Source organism: Branchiostoma belcheri, unplaced genomic scaffold (genome assembly GCF_001625305.1).
Source record: "Branchiostoma belcheri isolate BF01 breed outbred unplaced genomic scaffold, Haploidv18h27 scaffold110, whole genome shotgun sequence".
Lineage (NCBI taxonomy): Eukaryota > Metazoa > Chordata > Leptocardii > Amphioxiformes > Branchiostomatidae > Branchiostoma > Branchiostoma belcheri.
In genome coordinates, this window is record NW_017802492.1 from 802,217 (window position 1) to 816,030 (window position 13,814).

The 13,814-nt window shown below is 39.2% G+C and overlaps 1 protein-coding gene across 1 annotated transcript in view; it reads left to right on the top strand.

Annotated features, from left to right (window-relative positions):
• Positions 1 to 497: 497 nt before the first annotated feature.
• The window catches only part of LOC109486963 (WD repeat-containing protein 90-like), a 37,542-nt gene continuing 24,225 nt past the window's right edge, over positions 498 to 13,814 (top strand). The window contains exons 1-17 of the mRNA XM_019790882.1: positions 498 to 645; positions 1,172 to 1,263; positions 1,775 to 1,951; positions 2,726 to 2,949; positions 3,669 to 3,751; positions 4,258 to 4,458; positions 4,923 to 5,187; positions 6,382 to 6,586; positions 7,414 to 7,524; positions 8,062 to 8,207; positions 8,902 to 8,959; positions 9,303 to 9,421; positions 10,548 to 10,712; positions 11,482 to 11,606; positions 12,159 to 12,278; positions 12,833 to 12,903; positions 13,382 to 13,546. Coding sequence (XP_019646441.1) covers positions 636 to 645; positions 1,172 to 1,263; positions 1,775 to 1,951; positions 2,726 to 2,949; positions 3,669 to 3,751; positions 4,258 to 4,458; positions 4,923 to 5,187; positions 6,382 to 6,586; positions 7,414 to 7,524; positions 8,062 to 8,207; positions 8,902 to 8,959; positions 9,303 to 9,421; positions 10,548 to 10,712; positions 11,482 to 11,606; positions 12,159 to 12,278; positions 12,833 to 12,903; positions 13,382 to 13,546 — 2,337 coding nt within the window. The 5' untranslated portion in view covers positions 498 to 635. The remainder of the gene's footprint in view (positions 646 to 1,171; positions 1,264 to 1,774; positions 1,952 to 2,725; positions 2,950 to 3,668; positions 3,752 to 4,257; positions 4,459 to 4,922; positions 5,188 to 6,381; positions 6,587 to 7,413; positions 7,525 to 8,061; positions 8,208 to 8,901; positions 8,960 to 9,302; positions 9,422 to 10,547; positions 10,713 to 11,481; positions 11,607 to 12,158; positions 12,279 to 12,832; positions 12,904 to 13,381; positions 13,547 to 13,814) is intronic.

Genomic DNA, 13,814 nt, shown 5'->3' on the forward strand with positions numbered 1-13,814 from the left:
GCACAATAATTATGTTCCTCATTAAATTTTTTTGTGGTATAACCTCGAGGTAATAATACAGCTTGGCGGGGCAATAAACGGGTGTTATGAATATTTTATGTTATAATTGCCCCAGGTATTCTTACTTTCCACTTAAATGATTTTTGATTTTGACTATATTTGACTATACGAACTGTTTATCGAAATCACCTATTGTTGTTACCAAGTAGAACGAACAGTCACGGGTATTTAATTTTACGTATGACGTGTGTGGTGTTATTTACACTGGGTGGTTGTCAACGTTCACACAATGGTAAAAAATGCAACAAAATGGAAGAAATATTGAGGAACATTACAGAAATACGCCCCTACGCCATGAAAAAGGCTACCTACATGTATTATAAACTTGTAAATATTTGTTCATTCTCTAAAACTTTCATTGGTCGAGTCTGCATTACAATGCATGCTGCTAGATGGCGCTTCAACATACCCATGATGCATCTCTCCTCAGACGTTTGAACAAGATGGCGGCAAAATATTTTGTTGTTGTTCGACTAGTTCATTTTTAAGTCCCATTTTACCTGATTTCAGGCCGGTTTACACCGAAAACTGAACTTTTTCTGTCAAGATCACCTCTTTGAGGGCACCACGGCATAATGTCTAAGTGTGAGTATCGGTGTATCGTACTTTTTGTGTGTAAACTCTTCGTCAAAATTTCCAAGAATTTATGACGACTCTTTTCCAGAAATTTTCTACTTTGATTTTCTACGATTATTGCCCAAACCATTTGGCAAAATATGATGTCACGTAACTTATATCGGTCTCTATATGGTATAACGTTACCAGCTGTGTTTCCAAGAGTGTGATTTCTGTACAGTTTTCACAAATTATGTGTCCAAAAATTTATGTGTCCAGTTCAACTCCTTTGTGTTTATCATTTCACACTAGGCTGCTACTCAATCATGAAATCTTCCATGTATTTATATCCGAAAATAATTTAGATCTCCTTTTTATCAGAAGATATTGCTATGAATATATGATTTGATATATTCATAGCCAGACGGCTGTCTGTGTGCAGTGTAGTTTGAACCCATCCTGTAAAGGTCATAGGTCACTGAAGTGTACTAGTAGTATGTAGTATACTGATTTTTAACTACTTAAACTTACAACATGTACTGTGTCCCTCTTCTAGTGTGGCAGCATCCGTATGTGAATGTGTTCAAGCATCTGAACGTGGCAGAATGGAAGAAAGCCAGCAAAGAAGGGGAGGTGTCAACAATCATGGTCAGAAACTTTCAAGTCATACATTTCAGCATAAATTATATAACTTAGTATAATACTTATATAGTGTAATACCCAGTACATTTTTTTTGTAATACTTACCCTTTGATATTGGTACACCAGTAGTAGCACTACTAGTATACTAAAATGAAATGGTATTACTATTTCTACCATGAATTTCATGCTGTGTGAAAAGGAACGCAAACAGCAGCAAACTACATGAAATTCAGCCACCTACCAATTACTTTAGTATACTCTACACGAAATTAAAACAGATGATTACAAATTACGTAAAATTAGAACAGTTGATATATATCGCCTTACATATATATATAACTTATACTTGCTTATGGAGGTCTTTCTCCATATGGTGTTTAATCTTTAGACAGCACATTGAAGTAGCCACGTGGCTACCAATTCTCAAATTATAACTTATAATTTGAGAATTGGTAGCCACATAATATAAGCAGAGGGGAGGTTAATAGATTCCATGTTGACTACATGTTTTGAACAGGACAAGACCCTGAAGTCCAGTGTGTACCGAGTGACAGGTTCAGTACCTGCTGGTAACTACATCCAGCTGCCCAAGACTGCCTCCCAGTCCCTGGGTCTCACGGGGAGGTTCCTGTACCTCCTCTTCAAACCCATCCCGGGGAAGTACTTCGTGGTCCACTTGGATGTGGCAACACAGGTCAGAAGCATTGTGGTTTTTTCATAGCCTATATTTTGATATCAATCATGATATTCCTACTAGTATCAACATTTTAGACGTTAATAAAAGATACCAGTAATGATAAAACGTAATTAGAGTTTCAGGAGTTCATTTTATATTCATTTCAGATTCTTTATTGACTCGATAAAAGTACTACTGTGACTTTCGTATGGTCTACTACAACTAAGATCTAACAAAGCTAAACATAACAATTTAACCCTTAGTCTCTTACTTTATTGTACAACAAATATAAAGCTTACCAACCTTCAGGATAATATGCTAGCTTCTATTCTAAGACCCTTGTCAGTGAGCCATGAAGAAAATATCACTAGGTTTAGAATATCAAATTTGTGTGTTCTTTCACATTCTTCACACTTAGGTTCATTGGCTAATCTGATTCTAAAATGTTTTGCTGATTGCAATGACAATTTGATTATATGTGGTTTATATATATATAAGAAACAAGTATGATCTAAGACATGAGAAACTTTCTTAGCATTGTAAGACTAAAAAAATCTGAATTTATCGCAAATTCACAATACAATATCAAATTTAAAACTTTAAGAGAAACATTCAGTTACATATGACATCATTTACAATGTACATTTTCAAAATTTCAGAAACCAAATTACAGATATACATGAATTCAAAAGTTACAGGGGAATCATATCAGAGATTTGTTATAGAGCAGTGTTGCTTGGTAGAAAAGAAGATTGTTTCAGTATTTACAAATACCTTTCCCCTTTGTTCCAGGATGGTCTTGTGATCAGGATCTCCTTTTCCAACCTGTTCCGTGAGTTCAAGTCGACGGCGACCTGGCTCCAGTTCCCGTACGTGTGCCACGCCGCCCGGGGCTCGGTCCAGGAGCTGGCATCCATCGGTAACCATGACAACCTGGGCCCCGCTCCGGCCGCCATGCGCTGGACAGTACTGATGCTTGACCTGCACTACATCCTGTCTGTGTACCTCAACCAAAGGTAGCAACATTTACTAAGTTTAACACTACTTTCTACATTGTAAACTTTATTTCAGTCAAAGAAGTACTTTTACCATCTCTCTCCAACATAGTAGAGCTACAGCATCTCAATGACAGTTCCTTATATTTAATTATGTTCCTTACTACTTTGAGGGTCCACATCACTTTCACACCTACAAAATTGTAATGTTTTTGATGTAGTCCAAAACTTCATCTACTGTACTGGTAGATTCTCGTAATTGATAGATCATCAACTTGTCTTGTTTGTTTGTATCTTGGCTTTATCCACCTTGTAATTATGCATGTATCTTGTCAATGTGTTTTATACTCGTTGTATGTTTTTGAGTAGAAGGTGTTATATCAGCAACTTTTGCTTTTTGCATAATACTCAATAAATATATGTGAAAAAAATACAAAGTTTAAGGTAATACCTAAAATTTATTTAATACCTAGGAAAAATTGAGGTAATTGAGAGAAAAACAGGTATAAAGAGACATTTCAGCACAAAGGACAGTACCAAAATAAAAAAGTTAAGAAGCATTTGGTACTGCCCTTGGTGCTGAAATGTCTCTCTACACCTGTTTTTCCCTCAATTTTTCCTAGGCATTACAAAGGCGATCCTACCCGCGGTCGGGCTGGTACCTCGGGTGACACGAAATACACCGTGTTGTATTTTATATATATTATAGTTGTATTTTTGTGCCCTGGCTCATTTTGCAGGTATGCCTACCTGAAGAGTGTGCGTCTCTGTGCAAACCTGTTTGTCAAGAATATGTTCACCAGTGACATGGAGTATGAACCAGGTAACTATATGAAGTATATAACAATCTTTCCTTCACAATCAATATAAAGTACTGTGATCTTTAAGAAATCTACGCCAAAAACAGTTACTCAAGCAACTGGATATGATTTTGAAATGCATGTTAAAAATTTTCAATACAAACAAATTTTTTTTAAATGCCAGTGAAGGTTAGATGTCAAGATAATAAGACAAACAGTTGCTCAAACAACTGGATATGATTTTGGAAATGATCAAACGTTTCATGCAGCATTCACTACCTTTCGTCAGTGACACTAGAGATTGCAGGAGAAAGGCAGGTTTATAAGCACAAACTACTTGATTGATATGCAAATAAGGGAAAGGTAGTAGATGCTACATGAAACGTCTGACCGTTTCCAAAATCATATCCAGTTGCTTGAGTAGCTGTATCTTATTACCTGGACGTCTAACCTTCACTGACGTTTTAAGAAAATTTGTATTGAAAATTTTTAAGAAGTTAATTCATGTTTCTGTCTAATGTACACGTAGGTTTATCCCTATCTGAAGCGAGAAAGACAGGTGTGTTAGCCCACGGTGTAACCCCCATGCCACGTGAAATGGCCTTCCCCCTACCTAAGGGGGAGACCTGGCACGGCAGGTACGACTTTGTCAGGTTTCCCTCCGCAACCAAGAAGTCACCATTCGACTCCATCCAGAGGGGGGACAAAACAACACAAGTTTCACAATTTGGTAAGAATGAATTTTGACATTAGATATAGAACAAATTTTTATTAGTAAAGCACAACCCTTGACATTTGTTAACAATAAAGGAAAAACTAGAAAGGTAACATTTGCAAAGCAAATGCATAATATTTATCTTTGCACATGGTCTGCTCTGTTAATTCCTACTCAAATACAGTCATATATATATGGTCAGACAGAGGCATAAATCCCTCCTATTATAAAATTGCAACACTATGTAACCCAACAGTTACCATGGTGAGAGATGTCAACAAACAGGTCATTGACCAGGTCAGAGGTCAGTGTTTGGAACGGAAGAAGAAGAGGAAACGTAGCAAAAACAATATGTTTTCCTTCGGTAAACATTGATTATATGAAAAATGGAGTAAACTCATTTACAGGGATCAAAGAATGTTGTTTGCAGATTTTGAAACACCCCTATTTAACAGTGGTATATTCCTGATTAATTTCAGCTGAACCTGGCACCATCAGTCCAAAGAGAACAGAACCAAAGGAGGTTCAAACCAGCCGACCAATCAGAAACCCCGTATCAACCATCAACCACATCACCTCTCCCAAGAAGGGATCACACAAGAGGCGACCAATCACAGCGAGCCTTCCTCCAGTGGGGGTTGGGGTTGCCAGGGAGACCAGCTCGGAATCTTCCATTGCTGTCCAGCCGGTGGGGGACGAGGTCCATGTTTATGCTCACCCAACAGATGAAGTTCTTGTACACAGGTAAACATTTTGTCATGTGTGTACACAGGTAAACATTTTGTCATTTTGTCATGAGCTACATATCATGTGTAAGTATCTATGTACTGATGGTTGTACAATGTTAATTTTGCTACATTCCAAAAGGGCTCGAAATACTGTCCTGTCTGGGATGGTGCCATTTCGGTACAATATGATAAGATGCAAAGAATGCAGAACCGCGTAGGAAAATTGATCTTGAAAGCCCCGTACAGAACACCATCACGGGAAGTCCTCTCTCGTCTGGGATGGAAGTCCGTGAGAAGTCTACATCGTCAACATAAAGCCATGCTAGTGTATAGGGCCTTGGACAATTCTTTACCACCATATATGCAAGGGGTGTTCATCCGGTATAGAGACGCAGCCTCCAGATCCACCAGACAGAGCACATTGGACAACCTCATCATACCGAGGCCCCAACTGGAAGTGTACAGGCGGTCACTGAGGTACTCGGGGGCGACTGTGTGGAACTCCTTGCCACCACATGTACGAGCAGCCCAGTCATTGGGAACATTTAGAAGTATGATAAGGAACTTGGACTGATAACGGACTGATGAATTATTATTTATTTTTGTATTATATTTTGATTTGCACTTTGTTTTGATTTTGTATTATATTTTGGTTTGATTTGTAATCCGTGACCCCGCCCTCACCCTCGACCTTGTTGAAAAGCGGTCATTTGTAACCGAACAAGCTTTCGAGTTTAAATAAAGGCTTACTACTACTACTACTACTGGGTACATGTGCACCTTAGTGCACCCAAATTTGGAGCTGTGCACCCAATTATTTTCTATGGGGGCACCAGCGCACCCAAATATTTTTGTAGGTTTACGTATGTAAGATATTAAATGTATAGTAGAATACAACATATCCTAACATCTAAGTGTCAGAAAAATAATAAAATCATTGTAATAGTTGCTGTAGTTTTTTTTTTAGAAATGAAACAAAATTAGTTTTTGCTAACATTCTACATTATTTATTTTATCTTATATGGTCACCGCAAAATATTTTTGTGCACCCAATTTTTTTAGGTTGGATGCACCAGTGCTCCTATTCCCAGAAATGAATTTCAAGCACATTATACTTGTCAGTTCATTTCTAAATTAATATATATGATAACAGTCCTGTTTGTATCTGAGTGCAAAATGACATCATTGCACCCTTTCATGCCACACACAGACATGATGAGGAGACAGGAAAGGTGTCATCGTTCCGAGCGAGTGTTCCATCCACAGCAGGACCAATCAGGTCCTCCGTACCAAAGCAGACGGCGCCACGTCCCCTCGCGCCAGTCTCCAAGAAGTCACGCCATCGCACGTTGAAACCTGACCCCATCCTGAAGTTGAAAAGGATTGTGGGTTTTGGAGGCAGCACAACAAGAGATGTGAGTTTGCCTCACATCCTGTGTGTTATGAATTAAGGGTTAATGCCCCGCCCTGAGGTGTATGTATGTATGTATGTAGACCCATAACCGTGAGCGGTCGTAGGGGCATCATGACAGCCAGCAGCATGTCTGGACTTGTCACGATGTTTCAGTAGGCGTATAATCTTGGCGGCGCCTATCTCCTCTCCAAGATTTTGGCTGATACAGACGGGGTTCGCCAGGCCTCCGTCCGGGTGAATGGTGTTAATCACCATGTGGCTTATACAAGACGGAGGTCGCCAGGCCTCTGTCCGGGTGATTTGAAGTGAATCACCAACTCCATACAGTAGTGTTTGTACCATCTCATGAGGTGTATATGGTGAGATAATTCCTGGTCAGGTACAATAACCACCGAATTAACCACCGAGTGAGCATGTTGGGGGTGTCAAAATTATGTTTAATGTTTCTCTGTTTGAATTTCATTTATATCTAAAAATTTTTAATTGTGCTGTATTTTCAAATAAATTATGCAAAATAATCTACAATACATTTTTTATAGATAAATACTACAAGTTTTAACACTACTCATAGTGTCCTGTCCCCTGTATAATGGTATGGTCCAAAAAGTGGTCGATTATTCTTAAACTATTAACTGACCAGTTTTGAGGTTACAGCGTGATAACCAATGGGAAATGGAGCCTTCTGATTGGTCAACATCTTCTGGCTATAAGATAATACATGTAGTTATTAGTATACGTACATCTAGGAGAGAATGTGTGTATTCAAAATTTAAGATAATTAGCATTTGCAATAATATTCACAATACAATATATCCACCCTTGTTCCAGGCACTGTGGACAGCCAATGGCCAGGAGGTTGTGTACCCCTGCCATGCTGTCATTGTTGCCATGGAGACAGACAATGGGCACCAGAGGTTTCTCATTGGACACACAGACAAGGTGTGGTTAAGGAAATCAAGATTTATTTTAGATTCTGTCTACATTTGTATTTATATTATAATGCCTGGTGTGTATGAGTACAATGTATGTGTGGCTGTGCCTGTGATTTGTGTAAGGCCATACTGATTTAATTTCATGGATGACATCTGCACACGCATTGATTTTTGCCTGTTCTCAAGAAAGAAAAAAGCCTAATGTGACCTAATGTGAAAGTTAGTGATCTCGAGCCAGTTTAGCTCATTGAAGAGCTAAATCTTCCACTGGTTGTGACAGAGAAGACAGACACTATGTACGGTATTTACAGCTTCATTGTACCGGGGAAATTCTCCTAGCTATTGTCGACAAGCACAATGAACAGTGGACCACAGCTTAACGTCCTGTCCTAAGGACTGCGACCCTAAACAGTAGCATGCATGTTGGGTGAGCAACAACAGCCGGGATTCGAACTCCCAACCTCTTAGTCCAGAGGCAGGATATTGCTAACCACTGGACTATGCACGCTACTTATTGTCTCTTCATATGGTGTTCAACTTGTAGGTCTCAGCCCTGAGTTTTGACGGGTACTCCCGACTGCTGGCCTCGGCACAGACAGGTTCCACTGCCGTGGTCCGAGTCTGGCGTTTCCATAACGGAGAGTGTCTGTCTGTCTTCAAAACACACGTCCACTCTGCACACAGTCTCAGGTCAGTCTGTAGGATTGAGATATATTTCATACAAGTCAATAGTGTTAAATACCCAGTCTGCATTTTGCCGAGAAATTTTCAATGTTGCAGAAGAAAAATTAAGCAATCTGCAATTTTGCAGACTGAAAAAAAATCAGGATAGGGGTTCAATTGTGTCTTTATAATATTGTTTGGGAGCGTTTGTGCTTGCTACTGACTTAATGATATTCCAGTTATGCATGAATTTTTCAGATTGCATGTAAAATGTTTGCCAAAATGCAATCTTGTATGGGTTTGAGTTAGGGCTTAAAAGTGTGTATTTGCAGCTGCATGAAAAGTACATGTATTTCCAAATTGCAGAACAATATTGTGACATTCTGCAATATTGCAGGACCTACAAAAAAGTTACTCTCCAAGCAGAGGTAGGGTCGCTCGGTATTTTGGCAGTAGTTTCACGTTTTTAATAAGTCTTTTTGTCTAAGTAGAAAGACGTATTAAAAACGCGAAAATACTGCCAAAATACCGAGCGACCCTACCTCTGCTTGGAGAGTACAAAAAAGTATTTTAATCACAGTGGTCAACATATTTTAAAATTATAACAGATTGGCTGCAGTCTAGCAGAACTTAACTTTGGAGGACCTTGGACATTGTTGTTTGATGTGAAATATCCTTTTGCTTGCCTTCCCTATTTTAAATGTATAATTTGTGTCTTTAGTTTTTCCCAAGATGGTGATGTTCTATGTGGAGTTGGAAAAGATGGTCATGGTAAAAATGTAAGTTACAGTTGTTTTCAGGTTCCTTTTTAAATACTTTTTTCTTGATTTAGTATTTTTCCTTGCAGAATATTAGCATTTACTGTACATGTACATATATGGTCTTGGTTTGGTTTGGTTTGGTTTGGTTTTCCTTTGATGCCCATCATCATGATAATGATTACATTGTATTCTTGCATACTCATTTTTACCTCATTTCAAGTGAGGAAAGTCGTGTTAAGTGCCTTTCCCAAGGGCACAAGGTTGATAACTTGGCAGGATTCGAACCCAGGACCTCTTGGTTCTGAGCCGAATGCTGTGCCATTATGCCACACAACCCCAAGTCTTTCCGGTTGTTGTGTAGATGGTGGTGGTGTGGGACACGTCGCGGGTGACTAGGGGAGGGAATGTGGATGTCCTGGCTAAAGCACACACAGATGTGGACATCATACAGCTCCGACTGGCTCCTCATGACTCCACAAGGTACGTACATACAGAATACAACACGGGGTATTCCGTATATGCGGAATACACCGTGTGGTATTTTATTTATGTCATACCCACCCAAGAAAACACGCCTTTCAATGCAAAATGAGCCAAAAGTTGGTGCCACTAGACCCTAAAATGCAACAACATCAATTCCAACGTCCGGATCCTGTATTCGAATTTTCGAAAGGGGCACAAGCAGGTAGGGCGAAACGCGTTCGAATCATTTTATGGAAGCCATGGAAGCGTTCGATAACGGGTTCCGGACTGGGCCGTACCGTAAAGTACGGCCCGGTCCGGAACCTGTTATCGAACGTTATCGTGGCCCGGGTATGATATAACGTCTTTTCTCCTCTACTGTATTGTACTGTAGTGCCAAAATTGTCTTCTGTTAAATCCTTAATGTAAAGAAACTACTGTAATTCACTTTATGTTCACGGTAGCAAAATTTCACGGTCTGAGAAAAATAGAAATGTTCACGGAACTATATGTTCACGGTGGTGACAGGTGTAGGAAAAAGAAAGTCCAGGAATTATTTGTTAACTGTAATGATAAGTTCACTGTACAGAAGCAACAGTGAAAACAGTGAACTTATCAGTACAGTGAACAAATCAGGAATTACAGTATTCCACAGTCCAAAAATGTTTCTTCTTACAAGTAAGTGAGAACATTCTGCCAACCAACAATCTATAAAAAGCTAAGTTGTCAGGTCATGTGAGCTTTCTTTCCAACTTCTTGCGTATGTGAACAGAAGTTTGTTGATGATTGAATAGTAAAGTTCTTTTTATTCACAACCATTTGTTTTACACAAACTATAATCAACCTTTAATTACCAACCTGATGAAAGTATTTACAGAAGGAAAGTAGTTCTTTCTTGTCAGAATTAACTTCATAGAAGAAGAAGAACGTTATTTTACAACAATTGTACATGGTACAATGTATAGCAACAACTAGTGAACAAAGAAAAGTACCAAAAAAAGTATAGTATAAGACTTAATATAAAATGAAACTCAAACAACAAGGGCTAGCACAAGTCTGTCTTTGATATACATGTAGTGTTATATTCGAGTGGGGGTAATCATGAGGTTTGGTATAATTTTATATTTTGGTAATGATTGTGAAGGATGGTTTCCTGTGGGCGTGACAATATCCGGTTCTGGCGGCTGAAGCACGGTTCTCTGCGGTCGGCGCCGGTGTCCCTCGGGGAGTACCACACCATGGAGTTCACCGACATCATGTTTCCTGTCACCGCAGACCGCGAGAGTCACACATCGGAACACAGGCTTGTGTAAGTCAAGGAATTGTTGTCGATTCAGTTTTACATACTGTAAATTACTTTATATTTGTTGCTACATACTCACCAAAGGGGAAAAACAGGTACGAGACAGTTCAGCACCAAGGACAGTACCAAAATAAAGAATTTGGTACTGTCCTTGGTGCTGATGTACAATGATACTGATACTGATGTTATTGGAATGTGCTTTTCTGATGGGTGCCATGCTGTTGTCTTCAAAAGTTTGTACACATGAGCTCTAAGCAGGTGTTGGGTACTTACTCAGTCCTAGGAAAAAATGTTTCCTGTTTCAGTCCTGAAAAGAAATTAGGTTGGTAGGTAGGGATTATCTTTGTTTTCTTTGTTTTTTTTCAGACTTTTGCGATCATCTCTAAATAGTGATCCAACATATACAATACAGTTTAACAAACTTAAGTAAAACTGGCATGAGGACACATACATTTTCAATGTAAATGTTGGAAAACCGCTTGTATAACACTTCATCACTCAGGTGTCAGATGATGGAGCTAGAAAAGGTTGATCAGCTCGAAAAATTTATGTCCCTTGCAGGGGTCCACCCCCCAAAAAAGGCTAGGGTCAACAGATTTTTCTAGGGTCGGTTGGGAAACAATAGTTTTTTTCCATGCCTAAAAAGTATTACTTAAGCATTTGGTACTGCCCTTGGTGCTGATGTACATGTTATTGGAATTTCCAATGGGCACCATTCTACTGTCTTTTCAGTAGTCAGCATCTCATGATGTTTGATTTGGTCTGTTGTCCACAGCTATGCCAGTACCAGGTCAGGGTATATATTTGAGGTGAATGCTGCAGACATCTCGATCCACCATGTTCGAAGGCTGCTGCCAGTCGACCCCGGGCCGCACCGCGAGAAACCAACCTTTCACTCCGGTAAGAAGCAAAGATAAGTGCTGTGTGCCGGTTTGCTGGAACTAGTTCCAGACTTGTAAAAATGTTTAGTTTCAAGTCCAAAAAAACAACATCTGGAGCTAGTTCCTGATTTACAAAAGAAAAAAATCATATCACATTCCCCCCTTTTGTTCTAAACCACCTGAAATCTTCAATAGTCAAAAATTTGCACTGCAAAATGAAGACAACATCGTCAAGTTTCGGCATCTGTAAATTATGTGGCCACAGTTTTGTCCAGACGTGCCCCGCAAACAACATATCTTGCTTCTAAACCCTGGTAGTGCAGTGCTCGCTACAAAATTACAAAAGTCCGGACCTGAACTTAAACCTCTGGACTTGAATCCGGACCTGGACCTGAACGTGGGTTTAAGTACACCGCACTAGTAAAGACATCAACCCCATGATTTAAGTGCCAACCTACAGACAAAAAAAAGGAAAGGCATTGAAATATTCAAAGAAGTTAGGATCTTTCGTTTAACTTCTCTTGATTGGTGCAATGTGTCTGACTCCCCTTGATTCTTGATGTACCTACAGTTGCAGGTGGGATAGCAGTGAATGCCATCTATGTAAACGAGAGCTTTTGTGTGACTGGGTCAGATGATGGCTACCTCCGGCTCTGGCCACTGGATTTCACCAGTGTCTTCTTAGAAGCAGGTAAGTAAGATCTTCTACTACAGTTTTGGTAATTTAGAAAACAACATGTTTGAATGAGATCTCATGTTATTAAGGCATTCAGCTTGGCAATCCAAGAATTTGGAGTAAAGTCTGATTTCGTGACATGCCACAGCTTTGCCATACATGTAGCTCTGGCCTAGGAAAAAAATGTTGTGTTTCCTGTTTCACAACCAATCCTAGAAAAAATGCCAACCCTACCATTTTTTTGGGGTGCAATCCTGCAAGGGACACAGATTTTTCGAGCTAATCAACCTTTTCTAGCTCCATGATCTGATACCTCACTGAGGGATAAAATGTTGTACAGTCAGTTTTCCAACATTGAAATTGAAAATATAAGTTAGACTAGTCCTTCTTTGTAAAACTGTATTGTATAAGTTGGATCACTAGAGATCGCCAAAGTCTAATGAAAGAAAGAAATAAAAAGATAATCCCTACAGTATAATTTTTCAGAACTGAAATAGGAAACAACATTTTTTTTGTAAGGACTCAAGTGCCATGCGATTTGAATGTTGAACTTTTTATTCTCTGCACAGAGCATGAAGGTCCAGTGACAGCTGTCAGAGCTAGCCATGATGGGTTGAAGGTCTTGGCAGGCACTACCACTGTGAGTGTACTTTACTTTGCTTATATTTTACAACTATCGGATCATATTTCCTTAATAACAATGTAAAATATGTATCCCTCTATTCACAATGTAAGACAAGTCTTTCAATTTTTCTGACAGTTGCAAAGATAAAGCAAAAGTCCATGACTGAGTTAAAAATCTCATGATCAGATCTTTGTCTTGAAGTACGTACCGTACTGTTATTCACTTTATATTTGCAGTAGCAAAAGTACGTGGTCTGAAAAAAATGGACATGTTCGCAGAGCAAATTATGTTCAGCAAGTGTAGCAAAAAGAAAGTTTGCGGATTTTTGTTCATGGTATTGATAAGTTGATAAAAGTTAATAATAAGTCTGACTCAATATAAGTTACATTGTAGTAAAGTTGATAAAAACTATGAAGATAGCAGTACCGTGAAAAAAAACATGATTAACAATAACAGTCATGTCATACAATGATGCGTATATATTTTATTACAGGGAAATCTGGGCATTCTGGACATCCCCACGCGGTCCTACACCACAGTCATGCGGTCACACACTGACCGTATCTCGGACATGAGCCTGGACATGACACGGGCACACATAGCCACTGTATCGGCTGACCACACCATCAGGGTTTGGGACATGACCAACTTCAAGCAGGTACAGTTTGTGATGGTCCTATACTACAAAACTTCTTTAATTTTATTTCAGCATTGCGTACTTCAATATCAAAACTGCTACAGAGCAAAATTATATAATAAGACGTGCATCATCACAGACATAATGGTACACCACGTGCCTAATTACACAGAAATGCTACGTACAGAACAATGCGTTTTGGCTGCGAACATCTTCCAAAAGCTTTAAGCATTCCTTAAACACGGGGGACAAAACATCTGGTACCACTTATCGACCCCTCCCTACATCT